General features: G+C 33.9%; 1 protein-coding gene across 1 annotated transcript; it reads left to right on the top strand.

Moving 5' to 3' along the window:
• Nucleotides 1–4,906: 4,906 nt before the first annotated feature.
• Nucleotides 4,907–14,672, top strand: LOC128527164 (ephexin-1). The gene is made up of 14 exons (XM_053499489.1): nt 4,907–4,994; nt 6,366–6,792; nt 7,239–7,319; nt 7,795–8,084; nt 8,209–8,369; nt 8,468–8,620; nt 8,712–8,841; nt 8,936–9,010; nt 10,386–10,475; nt 10,700–10,851; nt 11,064–11,237; nt 11,659–11,720; nt 13,064–13,168; nt 14,137–14,672. Exons 1-14 carry the CDS (start codon nt 4,992–4,994, stop codon nt 14,322–14,324), a joined length of 2,091 nt encoding a protein of 696 aa, XP_053355464.1. The 5' UTR covers nt 4,907–4,991; the 3' UTR covers nt 14,325–14,672.
• The last annotated feature ends 360 nt before the right edge of the window (nt 14,673–15,032 follow it).

Here is a 15,032-nt window from a genome sequence, read left to right as displayed (position 1 = left end):
GGTATAGAGCCAGGTAGAATGTAATGATTTCTACATGATAAGTACAATGCTTTAGACTAATAACAAAACTTTATTTAAATATTAAGTAGCTTGTATTTTAAGCTACTTAAAATATATAAAATACAGCTGTATATATATATAATGTAAAAATTTAATATAAAATATATTATAACTATTTGATATAAAATGAAACAAAAACAAACACGACTTTACTTTTGCTTTTTCTTCCCTTCTACATTACATACATTTTTCTACTGCTCCAAATTCCAGTCTTCGTGTCTTCATACCACAGCGACTCTTTATTTCCTAATAGTCTCACTAATGACTTGTTCTATTTACAGTATGGCCACGCAGCTGTTTAGTCCCAAAAACTGCTCTTGATTTTACTAGAAGGATAGAAGTGAATTCTACTCACTTTTTATGATGCAACCTCACCAAAAGTTTAAGTGATCTTTATTCATGTTTTTCCCCTACCACATTTCTTCCATGAAATGGATGGTTTAGCACAATCCTTCCTGGTCTTAATGATGCATATTTGTATCAGCAAAATGATCAGTTTTCATTATGATTATGAACTCTGCATTTAACATTTAACAAAGACATTTCATTAACAATATATCTTAAACAGTATATTAATGCAGACCATTTTAAACTCACATATATATATATATATATATATATATATATTTTTTTTTTTTTGCTTTTCACTTCAGTTCAGATCAACCGAGTTTACATTTAGGCATTTGGGCATCCAGAGCAACTTACATTTTTATCTCATTATACATCTGAGCAGTTGAGGGTTAAGGGCCTTGCTCAAAGGCCCAACAGTGGCAACTTGGTGGTTGTGGGGTTTGAACCTGGGATCTTCCGAACCGTAGTTCAATGCCTTAACCACTAAGCTACCCCTGGCCCTGGAGTTTAATATGTGTCTGAGACTACAAAGCACTGTTAATGTTTTTTTGCAACCAATTCTTTGCTGATATTTAATTCACCTTAGGAGTAGTTTATAAGTCTTAGTTAAAGATAGAAATTGTTTCATTATGTAAATTTTTTTCATTGTGATGTATTAAATAGATATACTAATAGCACTTCCCACAATATTGTAAGCCAGGGGACAGTAAGACCAGCACTTTCAATACTGTCAATCACTGTCAATAATGATATAAACAAATAATAAAAATGAGAAGGGGGTAAATTAACATTTGTGACATTTTAAAAAAATCGTATATATGTAAAATAGTCTAAAGCTTGACACATTATAGGTAAATCTATCTGTTAACAATTCATTATTTACAAATACCATTTAATGTTGTTATCATAGAATATATACATTATAACAAAATATGTAACAAATGTACCAATGTGTGAGGTTAGTTGTACAGTAGCCTCTTTTTGATTAACTTACATGCTAAATGAACTTATAATTCAAAATATATTTTCGAGAAAAATAACTTTATTATCTCAGAGTCTGATTTTTTTTAAATATATTAACTATTCGGCAATTAAAGGATGCGAACGGTCTGCTTGGAATGCATGTGTTGACTAAAGATGGGTCCACTTGATAATTATGAAGGTGGTCTTCGCCTGGGCTGCTATGGGCAATTTTTTGTCTATGATGGCTTGTGACTATAGTGGCTAAATATTTTAGGACTGAAATTGCCATGAACAGCTTTGTATGCAATTAACCATCAGATATAGTGGACCTTATATTAGGTCAAATACCTCTTCCTGTTATATTGAAGTTTCAACCTAGCACTCAGATTTACCATTGACTGGTTTATGGTCATTCTATCAGATGTCACCCAATGAGGATTAGTTCTCTATTGCGTCTGGTTTCACTGATTATTTTTTCTTTTCCTTTCTTAACTTGCCACTGATGCCCCCTGGTTTGCTCATCAGGGGCAAACAAACAAATAGCTATATGTTTCTGTAAACTTTAAAGCACTTTTAAAGCTCTGGAGAGCATCTGCCAAATGCCTAAATGTAAATATAAATGTTAAACTTATATGCTATTTTCCTTACATTTTAACTCATTTCTATTCATATTTATTTTGATCTGTTAAGCTGTTTTGTGACAATGACATATAAAATTAAATTGACCTAAATTTAATAATTAAGCTGACCACTGTAGCTTGTTGCTAATATTGATACTGTTGGGATTTCCCCAACAATTTTGCAGTTTAGAGTAACCCTAAGCAATGGTAGGTGCAGCTTTTCTCCTGACAAGAACAATGTGTTTTCTGGTAAGAGGGCGGGATATCTGTGCAAATAAGAACATTAACATAAATATTAGTTTCATCTACATCTCTACTCTTCACTGGTTTACAAAATTTACTGTATTATTATCTGTTTATTGTAATTATATTAAAAGACTGGTTTGAAATTGACAGTGTGGTTACTTTGTGGTTACAGTTTAAAGTTAAAGATTGGAGGTTTTAATCCACTGACTGCCAAGGAACTGTTTCAATGTCCGGCATAAACTCCTTAATTCCCAGGTAATGCTGTAACCTCCCGCAGCCGGAGGTCTAGAGAGAGCTGATTGGCCGAGCTCTCTCAGAGGAAAGGGATGAGGGGTACTTAATGGTCCCACATTAATCACGGCTCTACAGCCGATCAGGGGCGTCTTTGAGCTTGCAAAAGCGGAGGGAGCGGATAGCGCTGTCCTCCGAGTGTGTTATGCCGCCCCCAATTGTGCATGAGCAATCAGTTTGAAAAGAGATGCAGTCAGTTAGCGTCACATGGTTTAGAGGTAACACGTGATAGTCTTTGGCTCTGCCGACTGAGTGGTAGTAGTAGCCTTAATGTGGGAGCCCCCTAGTAACAGGGAGGAATTGGACACGAATAAATGTCCTCCATATCAGGGAAAACCACGGACTGCCAAGAAACTGTTTGGGGGTTTTGCATAAACTCCTTAAAATGATTGTATCCTGTCTCATTTATAACTCACTTAACTCAAGTAATAATGCATAACAAAGAACTGTGCTTGAAACAGTGTAATTGAGTCTTTCTAATTCCAAAGAAATGAAACTATTCGCATAGTGTTATTTGACTTATGTGGTATGAACTGTTTTTAAGTCTCAAGTGTGACAACTAATCCTATCTGTGGAAGTTGATTTACAGAGGTCCCTTTCAGGCACTTTAAAATATTTTCCAAATATTATCAGCTACTAAATCATAAGTATGACATTCTGTGCATCAAGAAATTGATTTCCAATCCAATTTTTGCTGTTAACCACAAATAAAATCCCTGTCTCCAGATACAGGTTCAATGCTTAATTACATCATGTTTTCCATATAAATGTCTTAAATGGTTGTTTCGATTAACAAAGGCTTTAAATAAAAAAAAACTTGGAATTTTGAAATTTTTAAGTTGCTGGAATTTTAAAATAGATTGAACTCTTCGTTTCAGGTCAGGTCACCTTCTGGCACCTTTTGTGTTGTGTGTTTTAAACATCTGGCTTTTTTAACAGAGAGGGTACTATTGCTAAAACCTGAGACTGATAAAGACCCAAAGATGTTTACGATGAGCTTCTAATGAACAACACTAAGAGCACTAAAATGTGCACCACCTGTTTGCTTGGGGTTAGTTCCCTGACCATAAATTTAACCTCGTCCATGGCGGCGAATGTACTGAATGCTAGTCTCTAGTCAGAATTGGAATCAGAATCAGTATGTTTTAACATACAAGGAATTTGTTTTGGTGACAAAAGCTTCCAGACACGACAACAACACACACAATATGAAATAAAAATTAAAAAGAAAAAAAAAATTACCAAATAAAACAACCTAACATGACAAAAGTAATACTAACAAATGCAAAACTCGAACTAAATCTACAGTCATGTTGAAAGGTTAGTACCCCTATTTTAATTCTCTTTTTTCGCGTATAAACATTATAAAAATCATTTAAACATCAAACAATTCAATTAATCCTATTCCTGAAACCTTTCTATGTCAATATTGAAACTACTGTAATGTTAGAAACAGAAACAAAAACTAAACACATGAAAGAAAAATGAAAGAGTTTCTGTTATTCCAGCATTTCTTTTGTAAAATTACTCTTGCTCATTATAGGAATATTTAAGTGAAGCAGGGGACAGGACAGTTAATATTACATGTACTATATTTGTCATGCCAGTGACAGTGAGAACCAAACCTGCTTTCTGACCACAGTTAATTTAAATAATCAGTTGAACACATTGAAGTTATCAAAATGCATCCATATCCTGTACTTCAGCCATTTTTGCTGTTTAGGAACGATGGCTATAGTATAATCTACAAAACTGTCATGAAAAGGTCATTAATGTGTCTTTGCAATGCAATTATCAACTGTTATAATGACTAGTTTATGGTCATCCTATCAGATGTCACCCAATTAGGATTAGTTCTCTATTGCGTCTGGTTTCTCTGAATATTTTTCCTTTTCCTTTCTTAACTTGCCACTGATGCCCCCTGGTTTGCTCATCAGGGGCAAACAAACAAATAGCTATATGTTTCTGTAAACTTTAAAGCACTTTTAAAGCTCTGGATAAGAGCGTCTGCCAAATGCCTAAATGTAAATGTAAATGTTAAACTTATATGCTATTTTCCTTACGTTTAACTCATTTCTATTCATATTTCTTTTGATCTGTTAAGCTGCTTTGTGACAATGACATATAAAATTAAATTAACCTAAATTTAATAATTAAGCTGACCACTGTAGCTTCTTGCTAATATTGATACTGTTACAACATGCCCCTGTGTTGGGATTTCCCCAACAATTTTGCAGTTTAGAGTAACCCTAAGCAATGGTAGGTGCAGCTTTTCTCCTGACAAGAACAATGTGTTTTCTGGTAAGAGGGCGGGATATCTGTGCAAATAAGAACAGTTACATGAATATTAGTTTCATTTACATCTCTACTCTTCTTGCAGTGCAGGTGTCTGTGCACATTTGTAGAAGAACTAAAATATTTTTTTTAATTTAGTTTCAAAAAATAAAAGAGAGGTGAACTATGGTAAGTACTAACTTAGTATGTTATATTTTGCTGTTATTTATAAAGAGATTGTATGAGTTAAATGGGTTAGAAAAACAGGCAAAATGGCAAAACTCTACAAAAGAAATGTTTGTTTTCATCAAAGGTGAATTTTGAAAATTGATGAGCTAATTATGTTATGTCAGTGTTATGTTATACTGTATATACTGTGTGTGTGTATATATATATATATATATATATATATATATATATAGCCTATCATCAAAACTGATCCTGAATAATGCAAAGAAAAAAGAAAAAAAAAACTTGCTTTAAAGCCATGGTAAAGCCCCAACCACACCAAGGTTAATGTCATTGTATCTTCATGACAAATGTGGTGTGGTTGTACACTAGAATGGTACAATCAACTGTGTAACATTTAGCTTAAATTAGCTTTAATAATAATAATTTTTTAAAAAGCTAGAATAAAGCATTTCAGTGTTTTGTAGCATCCTATTTTTTACAGGTATACTGTATTTATGTTTCCAGAATAAAAGATACAGAGTAAAGGTACAAAATATGTACCCTTTTTGGAATCACCCATTCCCCACTTCTGAGACTTGTGAATATATGTTCATACCTTCCCTGTTAGTGAACCAGAGCATTCCTCAATGATTGGGGGTCTACACAGGGGGATTTTAGGGACAGCCTCGGGCTCAGCAATAAATTTGCTTATTTTCCTGCAAGAATGTCTCAGGATCAGTTTTTGTTGATAATGTTGACAATAAACAGCATGTAGGGGCAAGCATGGCAGGACTGCCCGTGTCTGAGGATTGAGAGAGGGCAAAAACAGTTGCTTCTGCTTTTTTACCTTTGCCAACAGTTAGGTCAGGTGGGGCAGTATGGAGAACTGAAAAACAGTCTTTACCCCAAGATAACCATGTAAGGAGTGTAAAGCATGTTTTTACTTTTAGGAATTTACTTGAGGAAGAGTTCAAGCATTTAGTTTTAATAGTACCTTAGAAGAGTATAAATCGTCCAAGATAGTAGACTGTAAACCCTGACAAATAAACAAGTAAGACAAGTAAAACTGGTCTTGTCCGAGTTAACCAATGAGAATCTGAATCAGGGGATGGCCAAAATGAAATTTGGTTGATTTAACTTAAACATACTACATAGCTTTATAATGCACTAAGGCTGTGTAGATGATGCAATTGAGCTATTTTTTAATGTTTAAATATTTTTTTATGATGACTTAAGTTGTTTGCATAGAAACTTACTTTGTATAAATAATCAAGAATTTTCCACCCCTGGAAAGGATAGCTTTTTAGTTAAGGTGAATTAATCTGTCGTGTTAATTTTCCAAAGTCAGAATTAGATATTTTTGATGCTAAAATTACTTTATTTTTGCAGGGCTCTGTGGATGATGTGAAGGCTGAATTGGTAGCAATGACCAAAGCTGCCTTATTCCCTAAGAACTGCGAAAAAGGGGATATACCACAGAAGGTTCTGGATCCCCCTCCCAGCAGCACTAACGCAACAAGGGACACACAGAACAAGCCAGTTGCTAAACCTCGCCTAAACAAACTTGGTGCCCCAAAGCAGACAAAGAACCGAGATGGCAATGATGATCATGCCTCTTGTGACACAGACACTGCCTCTTCATGTACAACTTGTTGTTCTTGTGTGTGTCATAATGTCAGCGAGGATGGACCAAAGAAACCCCCCGATGAGCATAATTATGACAGCTCTTATATTAGCTCTAAAAATGAAGATATCCTTGTACCTTTACTTGCAAGACCGCTTCCCGAAGAACCATGGAAGATGACTCTAATGAATGGTGAGGCTTCATACACACTTCGGTGTGACAATTATAAAACGTAGGTGTTATTAGCTGTGCTGTGGTATGGCCAAAGTAAAGTGTTTGCTCTCTTAGCTGTAGTTAACACAGTTCTACACAACCTGTAAAGCTGCAGAACAGGGCATTTTCAGGAGCCCTTTGGCGAAAAAAAAGGGAAATTAAAGGGAAAGACCTTAATGACACAGTAGAAAAACAGTACAGATGCTTCCTGAATAATCAGCTGCATGATACGATTAAGCAAGTAATATCCAAATTTACATTGTGGCATGTACAAAAATGCTAAGCAGACCCAGCTGACCGTGAGATTTAAAATTTGTGGGTTAAGGTTCCATTACTGTGGAAAAATGTAAGGAAAAACTTCTCACCAGGTCGAATACAAATGCCCAGGCAGAATGTAAATTTCAATGATATTGTGTGTTTTACAGAAGGATACACTACTGATAATGATTATGCAGGCGTTTATGTTGAAGCTGATGAGCCAAAGCACGATGACACAGCACCTACAAGTAAGTCTATTCATGAAATACTTTTATATATTATTTCAATTTAGCTAGTTTTTTCATCATTATATTAAAATAGCATGTATAATAATATCATAATCTACTAATACTTACAGTATTAGTACACTACACTTACAGTACATCATTAATAGCAGAATTACGCTTTATGTGTTAATACATGGATCATTAATGTGATGTATGTAAAATGAATGCCAAAATTAAAAAAAATGCACAAAAAAGAACTGTAATTTTCAAATAAAATAAGTAAATGAATTAAGTATAAATGAGTATATGAATTAACAGTTGTTAATAAAACATTAATTATACTGCATGGCAGCTTTCTCTGCTGAGTCTTTGTTTCTCCTTAGTTGTAGAGAGTTTTGTCATTGTCTCTCTTTTCTCGGCTTGCTCAGTGGTGTTTAATGTACTACAAATAGAACAAACCTCATTAAAAAAAGATCTATTCCATCTCAACCATCAGGGAGTAAAATTGAGGCAAATGCTGCTGCCCCGAAGGTCCTTTCCAAAAAGCCAACTCTTACTGCAGAGAAGTCAATGGCCCCTCAGAAGCAGTCTAAATATCTGGCTAACCGGAAAAAATTGATGAAGGAGTTATGCTGGATATTTTCACCTGAAAACAAAGAGAATCCCAAAACTGTGAAAGAAATAGTGGCCAAAATAAAGTCCTCTCAGGAGGATGACTATCAGATCGAATGCTGTTTTCTTCCATTTGTGAATAAAACAAAAGAAAAAGAGGAGCTTCTTCAGAAGGTATTAAACTACTAGAAAATGAGTCTTGCTATAAATAGACTTAACCTTCCTCCATCTCTTTCTAATGTGGTTTCTTTGTTTCTCTCTCTCTCTCTCTCTCTCTCTCTCTCTTTTTCCTTAATAGAGTATTTATGAAGTGGCAACTTCTGAGCGGTCTTATCTTGAACGACTATCTGTCGTTGTGAAACATTTCATGGAATCCCCTGAACTAAATTCAGCTATAGCTCCAAGAGACAAAGAAATACTATTTTACAAAATGCATGAAATTAGAGAGATCAGCCAGAAGTGAGTTATCACTTTTAAAAACACAGAGAGAAATAATAAACCAGTATGCATGATTTAAAGAATTATGTTTATGACTGTGTATATGATTCTTATTGAAGGTTCCTGGAGTCAATGGACCAGAATTTGGGCTCCGAGTTGTTTTGTAAAGTCATTTGTGATGTTGTGCATCACTACGCCTCTGAAAAATTCAGTGCTTATATGAAGTACATTTGCAACATGCCATGCCAGAAAGACACACTCATTATCCTGAGGTAGAAAACATGATTAAATAAGGTATACTTAATTTACTTTGAATTGTACTTTCATGCTCTTTTTAACATATATTTGCTCTCTTCTTGTCAGGAAGGAGAACGATGGCTTTGTGGAGATCGTGAACAGGCTTGAAATGAATCCATGTTGCAATCGGTTGTCTTTTGACTCTTTTCTCTCACTGCCATTTCAGAGGATCTTACAACTTAAGGTCTTAATGGAGGTGAGAGAGGATAATCTAAGGTGCAGAAATAAAATAGGAATCAGTGAACATGATGTTGTACCATGCTGCAGTCTAAAAATGTTTCCCATTGCAGACAATCTCAAAAAGGTCAGCCTCAAAGTCTGAAGTTCAGGCCTCTGCAAAAGCAGCCCTGGCAAAGATTTGTGAGGTAAATACTGTATAGTGGTGTCCTATAAGTGAAAAATGATTTTTTTTTTAAATAGTACAAAAAATTACGTATGTGCAATCTTGAAGATGTACTTGTAAACATTTGGGGAGCTTAATAAGTCCATGTGACATTTCTCACATTTTTTTTACATGTACGTGTATATAAACTGCCTGACTAAAACAAAGAGTCATCATTTGGATTTAAATAAGAAAATACTTAATTGGACACATAAATTTGTAAATCATAATTTATTACCTAAATTAATATGTTTCAGCTGCAACATGACTTTTAACTCTATCTGATGCAGTAAATAGCTTCTTATTTCTTAAACAACCATATTGGAAGATGTATCTGCTGCAATTACTGGGTTCTAATGGGATAAGAACTATCTTGTACATCAGTCAAACAGGAAGCGATAGTGGTGAACCATCAACTTAGTGGAAAAATGTGGTTGAAAAAAAATCATGCATTATTATAATAGTGAAGTAAGAACATGCCATACTGAATGTATGCCATGATTGAAGCTGCAGGCATCCAACTAAATATTAGTGTGCAAGTTTTTTTTGGCTGGGCAGTGTCCTGTATATACTGTATATTTCACATAGTGAACACATAAGATAAACAGATATGATGATTACTTTGTTGTGCCTTGAAATTGAGCTTAAGTTAACATATGTAACACCTCATGAATATGTGATCATGTGAAACATCAATCCATGCCCCATATGTGAAACATTTACAGTATATGTGACAAAAATGAAAAATGTAAAAAAGATTCAAACAACTCAAAATACATGCACTACTTAGACCTTACATTTAGCAGAAGTCTGTTTACACTGTGTATTCTTACTATCTGAGCAGTGAAGTGCATGCAATGCTAAAAAATTATTTTACTAAAAGGTTTAAGAAATTTTTTTATGATATTTGCGGTCAAACATCTGCCTTGCAGGTGCCTCAATGTGCTTTGATATGGTTCGATAAGCATGGGCTATTTTGGCTCAGATTCCAAATGCCATTAAAAACCGTACATTTTGGGCCACTTTGAGCCCATTATACAGTACATTCTCCTTATGTTCCTCAACTGGACCACTTCATGTCTAAGGAAAGCAAAACAAAACAGCAGAAGTGGGTAGTGGAACAAAAAAAACTACCCAAGTACAACAAGTACGGGGAAACATGAAGCTATTGCTATATGGCAACATTTTCCTGTGTTTCTAACAGCCACCATTTTCCTTGTTGTTTCTTGGATATTTAGGGATGTGGGAAGTTTTTGAATGATATTCAAATTTTGTAGTTTTTGATATGACATATTTGAGGTGGCCCTCCATGTTATAACTGAACTTTGGTCAATCTAATGTACTGTTTGTTTCTGTAGGTTCTGGAGATATGCAATAGGGAACTGGGGAAGATGGAACAATTTAAGGAGCTTGTCACCATTTCCAACAAAATAGAGTTTAAATACAAGGTAAATCTGATGTTAAATTGTTTGTTTCTGTTAATGGAAACATTTTTGTTTTTTCTGTAATTAATGAAAATCTAAAAATAAAAGGTTTAAATTCCATGCTCATGAGTAAAAGCAATTAATTGTTTTTATATAATGTGATTTTGATTCTTACTTTTTTTTTTACTTATTTATTTATGAATTTCTTTCTTTCTTTCCTTTTTTTTTTCTTTCTGTCTGTCTTTCAGTCCCTGCCACTGGTGTCACCATTGCGCTGGTTAATTAGAGACGGTGAAGTGACCCAGCTCGCTCTCAATAAGAACATTTTTGGCCAGAAAAAAAACTGCCCTCTCCGTTTGATCCTTTTCAATGATTTGCTCCTGTTGGCCTCAAATAAAGGGTAAGAAAGAATGTGTTGTGATCTAAACCGTGGTCTTGAGATCCATAGGTTAATTTTAGTATCATTTTAAAATATCATTTTATTTAGCAGTTTTTCTTGCACACATAGTTTTTCTTACAATATATTCCATTATTTTCTGTGCTCTGCTAGTAAAAGAAAATCTCCTTCATGTATTTGTATGTAATTTGCATTTTAAATTGACCAATATTTAGGTCAGACAGATATGTGGTGCATGATCATGTCCACCGCTCCCTCACTGAGGTCAAGAAGGGTGATCAAGTAGAGGTTGATCTGGAAGGATATAATGTGAGTAAAGTATTTCAACTGGCCGTTATGAAGTGCCACAGCGGACAGTCAAACCAACTTTTACTGCAGACTTCTACAATGTGAGTAAAAACTAAGTATAAAATGCCAAAGTCAAATATCAGGTGCAGGAGCTTTATAATTGTGCGTACATTTACTGTTCACTTTATTAAACACAGTGTACAGAGTACAATATAGAGTCTATACAGTAGCTCTTCGGTTATTGCAGCATTACAATCCTCCAAAAATCTGCTGTACCTAGTATACTCATACAAGGCAAAAATAAAAATAAAAAAATCACCCTGCCATGTTTATATTAATGCGGCACCGGAATGGATCACAACCTTTGTGTCCATTATAATGTGGGAAAAAAGTCACAGTTACTTTATCATGAAAATATAATGGTAAAAATCAAAAAAACATATTTGTACTACAGGTACAGATTTAAATATAGAAAATATTTACATGCACATTTGCTAAGATCACCACTATTTATGTCCTCAGAGAAGAAAGAGACGGCTGGTTTGAGGTGTTGAAAGTCGAAAAAGGAGTATATGGAGAGTTGGGTAAGTGGCTTAGATTTAGAGGAGGTATCCGTTCATGTGAACAAGATTTTAGGAACAGGACAGAGTAGTACATCTAGATTATTTTTTAACCCATGCATTAATGCTTAAGTATTATTTTCATGGATTTATACTTTACTTCTTAAGTAAGAACGCTTATTAAAACCTAGTTTTGATTCGACAAACAGGGACACACTTAGTCACACACTATGGGCAATTTGGAAAGGCATGTAGTGGAAACCGGAGTACATGGAGAACCCAGAAAGCATAAACTCCAAATGCAAACTCATTACACATACAGTACCAGAGGTGGGACTCTAATTCTTAACTCTGAAGGTACGAGAGCACACGACCTTAACGCCTATGTGCTGCGTCAGTCTGAATCCATAGGCAAAAAAACTTATTTGGAAGTTGAAATTACAGCAAATTGACCTCAGAGTTCTTAGGTATACACTAAGTATTATTATTACGCCAAATATCTCCTAATGATTATCCTTCATGATTAAATCATGTTGAGATAATTTCCTCCCTTAGCACAACAATTGGTCTGGGCCAGTTTTGATAAATTAATAACTTTTGATGACGCTAAATAAGAAAGTCGAATGGGGTTTGGTCTGGTTCTAGTCAATCTTCTTTTTTTTTTTTTTAAAGACATTTTGTGATCACAATTTTGGGCCACTCTGAAATGTAGTAAATTAAAGTAGTAAAGTAGTAAATTACTCTACAGTGTAAACAAAATATCAAGAATCGTGCCATTTTGTTACCTGCGGTGACTTTCTCATGCTACACCAAACAGTTTAGCATTTTAAGATAAATAAGCCTTCACACTGCAGTGTCAAACTTGAGGATGAGCATCCTGGCCCTAACTCAGAAAAATGTTTCAATATTGGGCTAAACAAAGACTTGAAAAAAATTAGGAGGGTTTTTTTTGTCTCCCCCAAAAAACAATGAACTCAATCTAAATCAACAATTATGTTTTCAAGCAAAACTGTGTAGTTTCTTTAAAATGAAAAAGCATTATAACAAGTAACAAGTAGCTTCTTTTTTATTTTATTTTTTTCTTTAACTTGGGTACATTTTGCTGGATATGTTTATACTTATTAGTATTTATTAGTTGAGCATGATTTTGACACATTATTTGTATGTTCACATTACTAGAATATTTCAATACTTTATCCACCTTTTATAGAAATGTCACTTTATGTGGTCTTTAATTTGGAATAACCTTTTAATTAACTAGTAGCCATTATTAACTGAAATGTTAAACTACTTAAAAATGGCCACTAGATGGCATAGTTGTGTTTTTATTACTGAATTAAACTTATGTTGTTCAATTTATGGCACAGATTGTCCCCAGGTGCTATGTACTGAGGCATATACTGGACAACAACCTGGAGAGCTTAGTCTACAGCCAGAGGACAAAATCAACGTCTTCCAAAAAACACCTGACGGTAAATTGCAACAACAACAACAACAACAAAAAAAGCCTTACTAATATACTCATACAGTAGATATTATATAATGCACTCAACAGTTTATTCTAGAGGACATCACTGCATACTGTATACATTTTGTATACAGTATGGCTTAGGGTAGTCATGTACATATTTTAAAATAATACACTTATATTTTTTTTGGAAGAAGTGCACAATTTCCCTAATTAGTGATTTGCCTGACCACGTGAGTCAGGTCCATCTCCGTTACTTACTTTTAAACGCAACTTGCTTTAGAGACGTAACTATATATATATATATATATATATATATATATATATATATATTTTTTTTTTTTTTTTTTTTTTTCAACTGTGTCCTTGATTGGTTCCTGAATGGATGGGCGGATGGATGACTGGAGAACAAAAAAGACCATGTTGACTAGCATACAGGACATTTTATTTCTTTTTTGGTAACTACCTGGCCAGGGTCACAATGGTTGAAATTAAAGTGGTTTATACATTAAGAAAACTTTTTTTTTTTGTTAATATATCACAAATAATTACAAAATGGGAGTTTGCTTTAAACAAACAAAAAAACTAACAAATAAATAAATAAATAAATAAATATGAGAAAAATATATTTATTTGAAAGAAATTATGAAGAGGAGTGATGTAGCTGAGGCTGAGGAACTGCCAGTACCAGAATTTCACACACCATGCTGACAATACTGCCAGTTTTACCTGAGTGTTTTTCAATGCCGTTTCATTGTTTTAGAGTGTTTCCATTAGTAGAATGGAAGTGTTTACATGTTCAACTAAACATTGAGGTGTAAATTCGAATACAGATATTTATAGCACAAAACAGATACCAAAACTGATTCATATGGTGTCATTGCATAACACACTAATGTGCTTAGGTCTCAAATACACCTCATGAGAAGCTCTAAGTAACCCAGTGACATACTCCACTCCTTCTCTTGACAGGTTTAATGGAGGGTAAGAGGCTTCATGATGGGAAGAGGGGCTGGTTCCCTGCCAAGTGTGTGAAGGAGATTGTTAATGAGCATGTGCAAAGACGCAAACTGCGTGAGGACTATCCCAAGCTCCAGGCAGCTGAAAACATACCTGACATTTGTCAGGACAAACAGACTACCTGCTTCAATATATGTTAATTAGAATATTTATTATCTGCATATTTTAGCTTACAGACACCGCAGGGTACCATAAGGGTAAGATAAAAAAAAGCACTTAGAAGCATGTTTTATATAAAATTAATAAAATTAGCATTTATACGGTTGGCCTACTCTTCATTCTTCAGGGACATAATCTCTAAAAATAATCAAATCTATATTATTATTATGGTTTCATCTGACTAATATTCTCATTTGTTGTCATGGTGATGGAAAGCATTGTTCTTTACTGTGCTATCTTAAAGTTTATTTAGATTTTAGAAGTTTTAGATTTTAGATTTTATTTAGAAGTTGATCAGATTTCCCAGTTTTTAGTCTTTTGTAAAGTAATTATGAGAAAAATAGTGCCGAATCTTTCTTGAAATTGAGCCATGAAGGGGTTGATTGTAAAGGAGATCCTTACAGTTTCTACTATTTATTATTCTATATTGAAACCTTAGACAATTCTAAGACTCTTTAACTCTTTTTTTGGATTTTTTAAATTTTTAATTAATTGTTTTTTTCTTTTCTTTTTTATTTATATGATATTATATAGTATTTAATATGAAATTTTAATAAAATTATTATATGAAACTATTTACTTTAAGTTGTGCTGCTTATAAAAAAAAATCCCTTCTCCTCTAATCGTTTATACTTCCATTTTCAATAAACACACTATCCTGATCAGTCAGTCAATAGGCTGATTTGGAG

The sequence above is a fragment of the Clarias gariepinus genome, chromosome 6 (genome assembly GCF_024256425.1).
Source record: "Clarias gariepinus isolate MV-2021 ecotype Netherlands chromosome 6, CGAR_prim_01v2, whole genome shotgun sequence".
NCBI lineage: Eukaryota > Metazoa > Chordata > Actinopteri > Siluriformes > Clariidae > Clarias > Clarias gariepinus.
This window is presented reverse-complemented; position numbering and strand designations above follow the sequence as displayed.